We start from the raw sequence: 14,551 nt of genomic DNA on the forward strand, positions 1-14,551 counted from the left end.
GGAAGTTCACGGTTCACGTATTTTTGAAGTCTGACTTGGAGAATTTTGAGCATTCTTTTACTAGCGTGTGAGATGAGTTCAATTGTGCAGTAGTTTGAGCCTTCTTTGGCATTGCCTTTCTTTGGGATTGGAATGAAAACTGACCTTTTCCAGTCCTGTGGCCACTCCTGAGTTTTCCAAATTTGCTGGCATATTGAGTGCAGCACTTTCACGGCATCGTCTTCTAGGATTTGAAATAGCTCAACTGGAATTCCATCACTTCCACTAGCTTTGTTCGTAGTGATGCTTTCTAAGGCCCACTTGACTTCACATTCCAGGATGTCTGGCTCCAGGTGAGTGATCACACCATCGTGATTATCTGGGTCATGAAGATCTTTTTTGTATAATTCTTCTGTGTATTCTTGCCACCTCTTCTTAATATCTTCTGCTTCTGTTAGGTCCCTACCATTTGTGTCCTTTATTGTGCCCATTTTTGTATAGCAGATACCAATTAGATATGAAGACGGAATGTAAGTGATATAAAGACTGACTTCTTGCAAGTTTTTGCATCCCTAAATAGGAGATTTATAATTTGTTCACTTACTGTCAAGGGTTAAAAAATCCCACAAAATCTCTCACAACCCAGAGGGAAACACAACATGATGTAAAGGCTTAATGAGATTTATTACATATATATCTACTTACTAATTTTTAATGGTTTTCTATTGTGTCATTAACAGAGTCCTGTGACATGAACTAATTACAAAATGAGATTCAAATTTTCTTCACTTCCTGTGGCTATGCATTTTTATGAATAATATTAATAAATGTAAATTAATAATTTGCTGCTGATTTTTACCTTAAGTCTTCCCCTTCTAGGATAAAAATAACCTTTGTTAAATAATTCATATGTAAAATCATGTTGCTGTTCATTTGTCACAGAATTGATTTTCCTATTGACTGTTCACCCAAAGGTGAAAAGAGGCATTTACTGACATTTATGGAAATTAAGAGAAGGAAGCGGCTTGGCTGACTCAATACTGAATATTAGCGTTTCAAATGCAAATCCCATTTCCACTCATGCTAACAAGATGTTGGAGGAAAAAAACAATACAGAATGAAATTCAAAAATCAGTTTGTAAAACCAAAGTTTACCTAAATAGACCCCAATGATATAGCTTAAAATGAAATGCCCTTTAAAAAGTCTTTGATTAAAGGGGTGTATATCTCCACACATTTTGAAAAAATTAAAAAAAAAAAGATCTGAAATCGAAACAGCATTTCTCCTTTAGGCAGACAAAGAGTTGATCCTTCTTAATTCAGAAATAGTCATTTATACAGCAATCCAATTAAGTTCATTCTTGCTATCTTGTTTCCTGTTTTTGCCTAAGGGTTAAAAAAGGGAAAACAACTCTTCCAAGGAAAAAATTCTATTGGAAATAAGAGTGTGTCTGGACAGCAGGCGGTGAGGGAACAGAGGACTTTAACTTTTTACCTTAGTCGTGCATGTTGACTTCTTAAAAAAATTAACCACTCTCCTTTACTTTTATAATAAGTAATATTATATTCGGAGAAGGCGATGGCACCCACTCCAGTACTCTTGCCTGGCAAATCCCAAGGACGGAAGAGCCTGGTAGGCTGCAGCCCATGGGGTCGCTGAGGGTCGGACACGACTGAAGCAACTTAGTAGTAGTAGTAATATTATATTGGAGCACACTTAATATAATTTAAACAGACATTTATTTGCATTTTGCAGCTGATTTTAAATTCATAGCTAAGAATAAAAGTGGACTCTGATGACCAGATGCATGTTTTGTTCCTAATGATGGAAAGTCATGAAATAGAAATTTATGACTATACATCTCATGATATAATTAATCTGTGACATTTCAGAATATGGATTTTATATGGGCTCTAGTCTCTTACCTCAATTCATTGAAAAAACATGGCAGCACCAGTATAACTGACTAGAAGATTGTAGCAAAAATGAATAACATCTATTTCGCACACATTTACAGTAATGGCATAGAGTAATGGGTTCAAGCACTGAGAACATATGGAAAACCATAAATCCGTGTTATTGGAAGCATAGAAAGTAAGAGTCTACAATTCCTTTAAAAATATTTGTCCTGGGATTATATGGGAGACTCACTGCAAGGCCCAGGAGGTATTATTAAAGACAAACAATCTATTGGATTTTCTCTCCAAAGGACGTCTGTTTATATACTTGGCTTGTTCAAAAATCTTCAAAGCCGCTGCCTTTCCCTAGCCTAAACAGCCAAGTGCACCTACCTTAGCGTGTTACAGAAAGCCCTGTATTTCCTGACCACACTAATCACTCCAGCTTTATCATCACTCATCTTCACATAGACTCTGTGCCAGTCTAATCAGAGGTACCCGTCCGATTACAGAACATGCTCTGTAACGCGACGTATCTTCTCTGTAACAGCCCCAGTCTGTGCACCCAGATACAGAAAGCTCTGCAGTTCTCAAAAGCCCATTCCAAACATCAACTTTGTGATCTTGTTTTATATATTTTTTTAACTTTTAAAAATTAAAAAAAATTAAATTGGAATATTTACAATGTTGTTGTGTTAGTCTCTGCTATGAACATGTGAACCATCTACATGTGTACATATGGCCCCTTCCCCGTGAGACTTCCTCCCACCTCCGATCCCACCACTCTCGGTCATCACAGAGTCACATGTTATCCTAGGAAAAAATCTCATAACCATGTGAAATAAGCAGGTTAAGGATTGTTAGCCCTCTTTTCATAGATGTTGAAATCCATCTTTAAAGCCCAAACTCACTTCGCCAATCAGTGGTAGAATCTGGATTCAAATTCAAGTACATTGAGTTTAGTCAACCTTCTTAATCACGCTGACTTCCAAGTTTTTCCTGTCTGCTAGTCAATGAATGCACATGCTTTCAACAATTACGAGACAGAAAGTGCTGTGATGGGTTTACAGGACTTAGAAGCACACAATATGACCAGCTCCCTCAAGAGGCTTTCATTCAAAGTGAGTGATAAGATGTAAAACTCAGAGAGTTAGATGAACAAACATGCGTAAACAGGACATCAACGCAAAAACCGCATGAGGAAGCATAGCATTAATTGGCCAATAAATTGCAAGACTGCAGAGACGCGACTCGTTTCAGGGCAGCATGGCCAAGAAATACCTACTGGGCTGCGGGATTTGTACTGGAATGAAAGGATGAGTCAGACACTAAAAGAAGAAAGGCTACTTGAGTCAAGTGAATCAGGAACCCCGTCCATCCTGTTGTTCACATCTACACCGACAATGACCCAGAAACGCAGGAGACAGCGAGCGCTCTGCCACGTGGTGTGCAGCTTGAGACTTAGCTCCAAGCTAGCAGTGGAGAGGGAAGTCAGAAGGGAGCAAGATGCCGGTGTGGAAGTAAGCAAAGCAAGGGTCTCAACCGCGGCAGCTAAGTACTCCACAGCCTGCAGACGACGAGGTTCACGTCCAAGGACGCTCACCCCCACTGTCCAAACAGCCAGCACCTCCACTTGCATCAGTTCGTAGGGCACAGCTCACCTGGTAAGTTATTCATTTCTCAAAATACTTTTTCTGGAAACAATTACAATCTGTGTGTCATGATATTAAACATAATTAAATAAGAGTGAGAAAAACCACTTCATGAAACTGAATGCTAATAAAACCTTTAGCCCAATTCAAATAGATTTTTTAAATCAACCATAATTAGCTAAAGGGTACAGTTTAGCAACTCCATGGACCGTGAACTTACTGCATGGGGGAATAATCTCTGTCTTCAGCCTCGAGTCTCCCTCCCAAGTCTAGCTGCCCACCAGAGCCGCTCACTTGAGAATGAGAGATAAGACAGGCAATCCTTTCTAATCATGAAATGCACAAACAGGTCCTGAAAGCGTTAGACCGTTTCTCCAGGGCGCCCAGTGTATCACAGGGGCTGATTTTGTCCCTGATTAAAATCAAGTCTATTGATTTTGAGGAATTTCTAAGTGACCAGTTGTTAAGAACTGCAAGCTTCTGTTTTACATATGTATGACTTGGTGGGGGCACTAATGATCATTATTTTGTATTAAAATGTCTGATAAGTAACATCCCAGCAATTCTATTATCAGAAGATATCAACAGGCATGTTTTTTTACTATCTTAAATAATAAAGATTGCTAAATAATGGAGGCTAAACTTATTATTTAACTTTATAATATTTAACCTTATAAAGATTAGGTTAAACTAATTATTTATAGTGCTTAATTAGGTTAGGTTCGTCTAGTCAAGGCTATGGTTTTTCCAGTGGTCATGTATGGATGTGAGAGTTGGACTGTGAAGAAAGCTGAACGCCGAAGAATTGATGCTTTTGAACAGTGGTGTTGGAAAAGATGCTTGAGTGTCCTTTGGACTGCAAGGAGATCCAACCAGTCCATTCTAAAGGAGATCAGTCCTGGGTGTTCTTTGGAAGGACTGATGTTAAAGCTGAAACTCCAATACTTTGGCCACCTCATGCGAAGAGTTGACTCACTGGAAAAGACTCTGATGCTGGGAGGGATTGGGGGCAGGAGGAGAAGGGGACGACAGAGGATGAGATGGCTGGATGGCATCAATGACTCGATGGACCTGAGTTTGTGTAAACTCCGGGAGTTGGTGATGGACAGGGAGGCCTGGCATGCTGCAGTCCATGGGGTCGCAAAGAGTCGGACAGGACTGAGTGACTGAACTGAACTGAATTAGGTTAAATTTAATTAAGCACCATAAATAATTCTCAGTAGCAACATGTAAAACATTAGGCCAAATAAATGATAAAAGGTATCCATCTGATGTTTGACAGAAAACAACAAAATTCTGTAAAGCAAGTATCCTTCAATTGAAAAAATAATAATTTTTTTAAAAAAGGTATCAATGTCTTCTACTCAAGCTGCTATCTGTAACTGGCAAACCACAAATACCAATGGACTGACGCCAAAGAAGTATATTGCTCATGTTAAGGCTAAAATGGGTATTTCTGCTCAGTAGATGACCTTCTACATTGTTGTGACTGTACTTTGCATCTTCCAGGGTCTTGGAATATTGTGCAGCCAGCTTTTGGATGGGAAAGGAAACGGAACACTCATAGCTGAAGGGAGGTTTGTGGGGGTCATGCCTGGACAGAGTGCATATCATGGTGGCTCCCTTTCCATTGGCTAGAACTCAGTCACATGACCACTCCCAACCACAAGGATGCTGGGAAATGTAGTCTAGCCAGGTGCCTCAAAAGAAATGGATTAGGTGGGCATTAGGTCTGCCAGGGTGCGATGTCTGGGGTGAGTGACAGCGTCTTTAAGATATAATCATGGCAAACCGCTGGGTACAGACGCTAGAGAAAATAGGGAAAGGAAACCAGATGTCAGGAAGCATTAGGAAGAAAAAGAGACAAGATTTTGCCAAAGTTGGCAACATAAGAGAGCAAATCTCTTTAATCAAGACTTCCTTCCCAAAATAGATAATAAAAATCACCTGCAAGTGTATAAAATTAATTTAAATCCACTAGGGCTTCAAAATTTAGGCTTTTTATATCATTGACTTCATGACACTTCTTCCCAATATCATAGTTCATCTGTTTTAGAACCTATTTCTGGCAGAGTCAGAAATACGAAATGACAGTTTCAAATAATAGTGTAATCAAAGAGATCAGCGAAGAATCAGGCCCTGGAGGTCTTCTAAGGTCATAAAATAAATTCCTTCACTGATGTGGGCTGATTACGTTTTAGCACCATGGAAAACTTTCTGTTCCTTTAGCCTAAATTTTTCTTTCAAAGTTGTCAGATCCCATTAATATACAAAGCATCAATAACCTCAGATATGCAGAAGACACCACCCTATGGCAGAAAGCAAAAAAGAACTAAAGAGCCTCTTGATCAAAGTGAAAGAGGAGAGTGAAAAAGTTGGCTTAAAGCTCAACATTCAGAAAATGTTGATCATGGCAATGTAAGATCATGGCTTCTGGTCCCATCACTTCATGGCAAATAGATGGGGAAACAATGGAAATAGTGAGAGACTTTATTTCGGGGGGCTCCAAAATCACTGCATATGGTGATTGTGGCCATGAAATTAAAAGATGTGTGCTCCTTGGAAGAAAAGCTATGACCAAGCTAGACAGCATATTAAAAAGCAGAGACATTACTTTGCAACAAAGGTCCGTCTAGTCAAAGCTATGGTTTTTCCAGTGGTCATGTATGGATGAGAGTTGGACTATAAAGAAAGCTGAGTGCCGAAGAATTGATGCTTTTGAACTGTGGTGTTGAAGACTCCTGAGAGTCGCTTGGACTTCAAGGAGGTCCAGCCAGTCCATCCTAAAGGAGATCAGTCCTGAATATTCATTGGAAGGACTGATGCTGAAGCTGAAACTCCAATACTTCGGCCAACTGATGTGAAGAACTGACTCCCTGGAAAGACCCTGATGCTGGGAAAGATTGAAGGCAGGAGGAGAAGGGGGCGACAGAGGATGAGGTAGTTGGATTGCATCACTGACTCGATGGACATGAGTGTGAGCAAGTGTTTAAAAAGGAGAAAGGTGACCTGCAGAGACATCATGAAATCTTTCTCCTTTTGAAAACACAGTCACCAAGCATCCTTCAATAGTTCAGTTTGGTTCAGTCGCTCAGTCGTGTCCGACTCTTTGCGACCCCATGGACTGCAGTGGGCCAGGCCTCCCTGTCCATCACCAGCTCCCGCCGGAGCAGTAAAATGTACAAAAGCACAGTCACAATTCTGCTCTCTCATCCTTGTCATACTTCTTAAAACTGAATTTTCTTCTTTGATGACAGTCAATGTCGTCACCAGAAAAAAACATCATGCATTTGAAACATCTAGGTTACACATATGGTAGAATCCTATGAAGGAAACATGTAAAATATGGAACTTATTTTTGTTATTTTCCAAGTTTCTATATATCTCTACAGGACATGTCCCTTCTGTTGAAAGTGCTGCCGTTTAACTTCTACCATCCAATTAATTTACTGCCTTCATTTCTTGCACATAATCTGGAAGTCATGAGGTGTGCATGCAGATTTCCTGAAACCTCAGCTGTGTGGAAGCACGCTCTGTGTTAGGTCTCCCTTGGTTAGTAGCTTATCAGTGAGATACATATGATTCCATTTGAAATGGTTGTCTAATTTCTAATTCCCAGCATGTGTTTTAGAATCACGCCTTAACAATTAAAACGAAAGGTGTCTACATTTTACTGTTTTATCTAGCACACTGATTCTTTTCCCTGCCACAATACATTTCAAGCAGTCCGTGTGACAAATAAAATGGATAGAGAAAGAAGGCATTGGGTTTATTGAGTGGTCTGCAGCTCTTCATTTCTTTGATATGTGACATTACAAAAAGGTTCCTTTGATGGTTCAGTAAAACAAACCACATAACAATTTGTTTCTTGATGTGGATCAATTGCATATTGATTGTGTTCGGGCTTTCATTGGAGGCTGTGTCGAGAGGCAGTAGATATTTATTAAGCTCTCAGGCACTGGATGGCCACTATTTTATCAGAAACCATCTACAATTTCTTACAGTGAATATCTGAATACATAAGATAGTAAGAACAACTTTTAGTGCTCTTTATAAAAGCTAAAGGATATAACAGAAGGCTTGGCAAGAAATACGATAAATGGAATGAAAATTAAAGATTGTAAACCACACTGTATCACTGTGAGGGAAGGAAAGAGATGGACTAGGAGTGTGGGGTTAGTAGATGAAAACCCTCATATAAAGAATGGATAAAAAACAAATTCCTACTGGCTAGTACAGGGACCCTATCCCAGCTCCTGGGATAAACCATAATGGAAAAGAAAATTTCAAAAAGTATGTATGTGTATAACTGAATCACTTTTCTGCACAGCAGAAATTAGCACAGCATTGGAAATCAACTATACTTCAATTTAAACAAAATAGAGAATAGAAAAATAAAATTAAAAAAGAAACTTGTGTCTCTAAAGTAAATTTTATAGATAATGAGAATAAAATCAAATTTGTGTGCCAGTCAAAATTCTTCTTTGTAAGCAACAGAAACTAACTCTCACAGGCAGAAGCGTTACTGGAAAGCAAAGTAACTGGGCATGAATTTAAGAAGGGCGGTTTTGGCACGTGGGCAGGACCCAAGGCGACCGCAGTGGCTTGTGGTCACAGACACGGGCTAATGGCTGTGGCCCCTGGAGGGAGCCACCACCCCCAGGTGGCCCCCCAGGGGTGACATCTATTCTCGACCCTTCCCTTGTATGTCTGATAACTCATAATCCGCGGTGGACAGACTGAGTGCGTGTCACAAGGATCTGTCCAGCTCTCCAAGGAGAGGAGGAAGGTGAAACCTCTTCCCTTAAATTGTCACTGTGGTCAGTGAGCAGCTAAAAACACAACCACAGATGTCCACTACAGCTATTTAAGACTTTTACCTTGACCCAAACTACTTTTGGTTTGATCTTGACCTAAGTCTTTTGGAAGACTTTGCCTTCCAAATTTTACATAAAAGCTAGATGACATCCCCATCACTTTTAGTGAGTTATGGCAAGTTTCTTCTCAGAAACAAGACAGAGGATCTTGACATCCATTCAAACCCTGGACTCTGCATTTTCCCTATGATCTCTGGCAAGTTACTAAATCTATTTCTTGATTTCTTTATCTGCAATAATGCCCAGACATTTTATCTTCCTTAAAGGGATTTCATTAAAATCACTGATGATGTTAATTAAAATACAGACATCCTCAAAGAGGAATTCAATTTTTAGTCAGCATTTAATTTTATTGCTGCATGCCCAATCAGTTCAAGGCAGATTTTATAGAATTCTTACTTAATTGCTTTACTAGAAAATCTAGAATGCAAGATGCCTGATGTGTTTATATTTCCTCTATAAACGTCACCCAAGAGGCATTTATGCTGAGAGATGTGTGGTCATTCAAGGCAGAGCTCCGCCTAACCGCGCTGGGCACTCAGCACTGACCCACGTGTCCTGCCAAGAGAAAGCCTGCACCAGGCAGGCAAGAAAATGAGCTTGGTTTTCCATTTCCTTAAAAAAAATGTACTATGAGATAACTGGGGGTTGCCTGCCTTTGAAAATAAGCTCTTAGTGAAAGCTGGGAATGGAAAAGTATTCCCAGGACTTCCTTGGGGGTCCAGTGGGTAAGACGTTGCCTTCCAACGCAGCAGGCGCAGGTTCGGTCCTTGGTCAGGGAGTTAAATCCTACATGCTTTGTGGCCAAAAGAAAACACACACATAAAACAAAAGTAGTATTGTAACAAATTCAATAAAGATTTTAAAAATGGCCCACATCAAAAAAACTCTTAAAAAAAAAAAGACAAAACAGAAAATTAGTCCTGGTGACCTCTCCCATCTCTCTTGACAACCAAATCAATGGAAGACCAGAGGGAAGTTGCCAAGATGCCTCTGTTAACGCACCTTCTTTGCAGATGATCCCTCTTCTCTGTGACCCACAGCACAGCAGAAACCCTGGGAAGGGTGTCTCTATTGCTGTGCTCCAGCACATAGGAGTCGACCCTTTGACAAAAATCAAGCCGATGTTCTGTTCTTTGCAAGCAGGTCCCCCGTGACTTACCGTAGATAAAGCATCTGTGATGTTTACAAGGTAAAATAAGTGCATCTCTGAGGAACAGAGGGGAGATCAGCACAATCTATTATTGCAAGCAATCAGCATTTTTTTTTTCTATTTCAAAGCCTATATATCAGCGTAAGTGATTTCAGTATATTGCCTACTGTAAGATTTATCTTTAAGATTAAAATTACTGATTTTTCTCACTACCTCATCAGTGTTATTTAGAAAAATCTCAGTTGATAATATAACTGTGCCTATATAATGTCAAATATTCTGATGGAAACTGGATCCTTAGCTGGATAGCTGGTTTCATGGAAACATCCAGATACTTGACTTCAGATAATTTTAGTGTAGATATCTGACGTAGCAAAAGTTGTAACGCAGCTTCATACAAGATAATCTTGTTGCTAAAGCAATGATCTTTAATATATCAACAGTAAAATCTTTAATACATTTTTGGTTGTGTACCACCTTCAAAGCAAAGTCCTATTTTTTAAAGACTTTATTTTAAAACTGAACATAAAAAGCACACTAAACTATTGATATAAATCCTTCTTCTTTCTACAAATGCTAGAGTTTATTTTTAAGTGATAATCCTCTTTCTTTTGGCGAACTTTTTGAGGCCAAACACATTATGAATACATGTGAAATCATTGAAGCATAGCAAAACAGTTTTGTGAGCTATAAACTCATTTTGATTCTGCAGTGTTCTGATGATGGGATAGTTTGTAGATGCATTTGGATTATGTGGGATTTGAGGTGCTAACCGAGAGATAATGGCCATAAAACTACATGGGCCTCAAGCATTTTATGTCCATGATGTCACTTAAAGCCTTCTTACTTCAGCTGAGGTCAAATGCAGGAAATATGAAGACCTTCAGTGACTGCAATGTTCTCGTCACCTGACGCTGACTCTGTAATGCCACAGATAAAGTATGTCTATAATGCTTCATTTAAGACCATTTGTCAAGTTTTATGTGTTCTGGATATTCTTCTTTTAAATGTTATTCACTCAATCATGTCCAACTCTTTGCAACCCCATGGACTGTAACCCCCCAGGCTCCTCTGTCCATGGGATTTTCCAGACAAGAATACTGGATCTTCCCGACCCAGGTATCGAACCTGGGTCTCCCACACCGCAGCCGGATTCTTTACTGCCCGAGCTACCAGGAAAGGAGCAGAAAATAAATAGGAGTCAGCCAATACAAAAGGAGCGAGAATGTTGAGAAGAAACTTAAGGCAGAGTTGGAAAAAACTGTGTTCCCTAGTCCAGCGGGAACAAATGCTCTTGGTCACACCTTCACGAAACTCTTCTTGTCTTTTAGCTCCAGTTATCACAGCAAAGGTGAGCATCAAAACATCAAGGGGTCCTTACCTGAGTGGTGTGACTCTCTCTGTGTCTCTGAAAGGAGGAGGCCCCACCCCCAGACAGCCTGGAGAATCCGTCTTCTTCAGGTAATCCTACAAGGGCAACACAGCGCAGCCATTAAGTTGCATGTCCTTTCCTCGAATAAAGTAAGTCAGGAACTTATTGAACAAACTGAAAGAGTGACATTTCACAGACTGCAATGAAGGTCAGTAAACACTCGATGAGTAACAAAGTTCTCAAAGCAGCTTGGGAATACAGGCATTGCTGGAGGTTTAGCTAAGCAAAGAGGAAGTGTACTGGCCAAAAAAAAAAAAAAAAAATAGAATGATAGAGAAGAAAAAATGTCATAATAGCAGAGAAGTGAGCAAAGAAGGACTGAAGGGGAGAAGGGGAACTTTTCTAGAGGCTAAAAATAAGTCTGACGAAACTCTGATGGGGGAAAAAGAGAAGCTTGTGGACAATGAGGGTAAATGGGTTCCTGGGGTTGCAGTTTGTGGGGTCAGGGCAGTTAACAGGGGAAAAATAAACCTAAAAACAAAACACGAAAAAGCAGGGGAAGGGTGGGCGGAAATCTAAGATCAGACGCAGGCTGGCATTTCCGGGGAGCTGGATGAGCAGCAGTCAGGAATGAAATGTATGGCCAGGTAGTGGGGCAAAGCTACAAGCTTGGGCTTCGTGTGAACGAGGGGTAGCAACAGTGTGAAGGGGACATGGGGCCCGTGACACGCGAGCTTAACGTCTGCTTCTGGAGAATTGGGTTCACTGGACTTCTTACAGAGAATGGGGACCTGGGCAAGGAGAAGAGGGCCATGACCCACTTTTTAAAACTGATTTATCAACTGGAAGATGGCTCGCAGAATCCAGACGGAAACTCAGCTCAGCGAGTATCCAAACTCAGAACCAAGTCAACAGCAAGACCCGCTTGACACAAGGCCAGCCGAAGAAAGTCAGGGAGTATCAGGGTGCCCTCTGGGTCACAGCGCTGGGAGACGCGATCAAGAGCCAAGAGAAGTCCTGCATCTGAGGATCTCAAGTCTTAACGGGAATGATTCTTAAGAAATGGAATCTGGAAAGAAGGTACTGACAATCCTTCGTGCAGGACAGCAAAGGAGACACAGACGTCAAGAACAGACTTTCGGACTCAGCAGGAGAAGGGGAGGGTGGGACGATTTGAGAGACCAGCGCTGAAACATGTATGTCACCATCTGTAAAACAGGTGACCAGTGTGAGTTTCATGTAGGAAGCAGGACACCCAAAGCTGCTGCTCCATGACAACCTGGAGGGGTGGGGCGCGGAGGGCGGGGAGGGCGGGGGGAGGGGGCTCAGGACGGGGGTACACATATACCCACGGCTGATTCATGCTGACGTATGGCCAAAACCACCACAATGCTGCCAAGTAACTGTCCTCCAACTAAAGTCAGTGAATGAATCTTAAGAAAGGACACAGCAGGACGGGTCATAGGTTATGTGGAGCGTGAGTGGGGTTGAACTGGATCTGGAGAAAGCAAGCATTCCCTCTGGCTGGAGGAATTGAAGGAACAGGGATGGTGGACAGGCCACAGGCTGCGAACCTTCCAGGAGGGGTGGATTTTGAAAGGTGAGGACGGGCTAAGGCAGCAGAACACGAGAGGATTCCGCATCCTGGGGGTGGCCTGCAAAACGGGCAGGGCCGGGGTGGGGACGTTGGAGGGGATGGCCTGGAGTCAAAGGCCCTCCCGTTGGTCATTTTCAACCCAACTTCCCAACTACAGTGGGGGAAACAGAGTGAAATTAAGTCCCAACTAGAAGTTACTTAATATGACTTCAAAATATCTTCAAATGGAAAGGAGGTGTGGGGCAGGGCTCTCCGAATGCCTGAGGAGCCTGCTGCCCTTACAAAACTACCTTCTGCTGCTCAGAATAGATAATTGCACAATATTCCAGATTGTCAAGTGAAGGCTTGCTTCTCAGGGCAGGTAGGCTCTGAATCAGAAAGCAGCATGAGTTCCAGAGAATCTATACAATTCTCACAAACAAGGTGATGTCGTAAAACCCATAGTTGAGTATATTCCACGGATCCCAACCAAAGGCTCCATCCCCAGTGGTCTGGATCTATTCTTGAGTATAAGAGAAAAAGCCTTTCTCCGAGGTTCCCAGAGCAGTGTGGTTGGGTCCTACTATGGCACTGGGTTCACTATGGCCTTAGGGTCTATGCAAAGAATGCAGGGCTTCCGGTCTTGTAAGTGGTCTCACTCAGTACTGTATCGTCATAGATTATCCTTAACAATGTGCTGAGGATAAACACGGCACAGATTTAAAAAGGCAAATCTTCTGAGAGTGGTAAATGTAAAACCAAATGTAAGGACTCTATTCTTTTAATTGCCATTTTTTCCCCCGATGCCCAACGATAAAATCCGTACTCATTCAAGCAGCAGAAAGTGGCCTATCTAGAATTTGTTAGGTCTGTCCCCACAAAATAAACATCTTGAGATTCACAATATTTTGTTTGATATAATGACAACGTTCTAGCACTAAAAACTGTTCTCTAATCTAATGATAAATAACCACAAGTCCAGGGAATAATTAAGTATACGAGAAAAGATCTAAGCCTGTGTTCACATCAGTAAAAGATGGCAATTAAAGTAAGTGATAGCTATAATTACCCACACATAACTATATTTCAGCAAATGAACAAACAGATCATTATTGCTGGGTAGCAGAGGTAGGGTGCAGATACTGGCATTCAAGAGAAACTGTTTCCTCGAAAATAACACGATTTCTGATTCAATTAAAACTTCAAGTGATTTTAAGCATTTATTCCCATCTCGTGACTTTATTCAGAAAGCATATTAACTATATGCTGTTCGTTGTGAATCAGTACTGCTAACCGATTTGGGTTATAATGGCCACATACGTATCATACTTTGTATATATGTAACATACTTAGGCCACCTGATGCGAAGAGCTGACTCATTGGAAAAGACCCGGATGCTGGGAAAGATTGAGGGCAGGAGGAGAAGGAGACGACAGAGGGTGAGATGGTTGGATGGCATCACCGACTCAATGGACATGGGTTTGAGCAAGCTCTGGGAGTTGGTGGACAGGGAAGCATGGCGTGCTGCAGTCCACAGGGTCGCAAAGAGTCAGACACGACTGAGCGACTGAACAACAGTGTATCACGTGCTGTACACGTATGATACTCAGTCAGTTTTTATCATACTGACTAGAAGGGATTTTCTGACTCTGGCCTCGGCACAGGACTCACAGGTTCCTATGAAACATGCAACGCTGTTCCAATCAGTGAAGGCTGGTACTGCATCGCCAGAGGCTTGTGCCAGATATTTTTATAGTCATGGGAAGGTTTCGTGGTGTCAACACAAGCAGGTCAACATAAACACGTCAAGTTCCTTTGAAAGGCTGAAAGCCTAGCTGAAATAACTTTCCTTTTGTGCACATAGCTCTTGAGATTTTCAAGTGATCATCTACGAATTGCAATACAGACCTGGCGTTATTTTAAAGTCTGTTCTCTGTCAGCATTTAAGGGGTAACATATAAATCTGTGTCCCAGGGTTTGAACATACACTATCAGTTACATACTGAAGTTTAGAACCCCAATATTCCTAAATACTTAATTTTA

The 14,551-nt window shown here is 41.2% G+C and overlaps 1 protein-coding gene across 2 annotated transcripts in view; it reads right to left on the bottom strand.

Annotated features, from left to right (window-relative positions):
- The window catches only part of MYO16 (myosin XVI), a 517,517-nt gene that overhangs the window by 7,337 nt on the left and 495,629 nt on the right, over positions 1-14,551 (bottom strand). For both annotated transcript variants that reach the window (XM_044927086.2, XM_044927087.2), the window contains one exon: positions 10,942-11,027. In XM_044927086.2, the coding sequence (XP_044783021.2) occupies positions 10,942-11,027 (86 nt within the window). The remainder of the gene's footprint in view (positions 1-10,941; positions 11,028-14,551) is intronic.

This window comes from Bubalus bubalis, chromosome 13 (assembly GCF_019923935.1).
Source record: "Bubalus bubalis isolate 160015118507 breed Murrah chromosome 13, NDDB_SH_1, whole genome shotgun sequence".
NCBI lineage: Eukaryota > Metazoa > Chordata > Mammalia > Artiodactyla > Bovidae > Bubalus > Bubalus bubalis.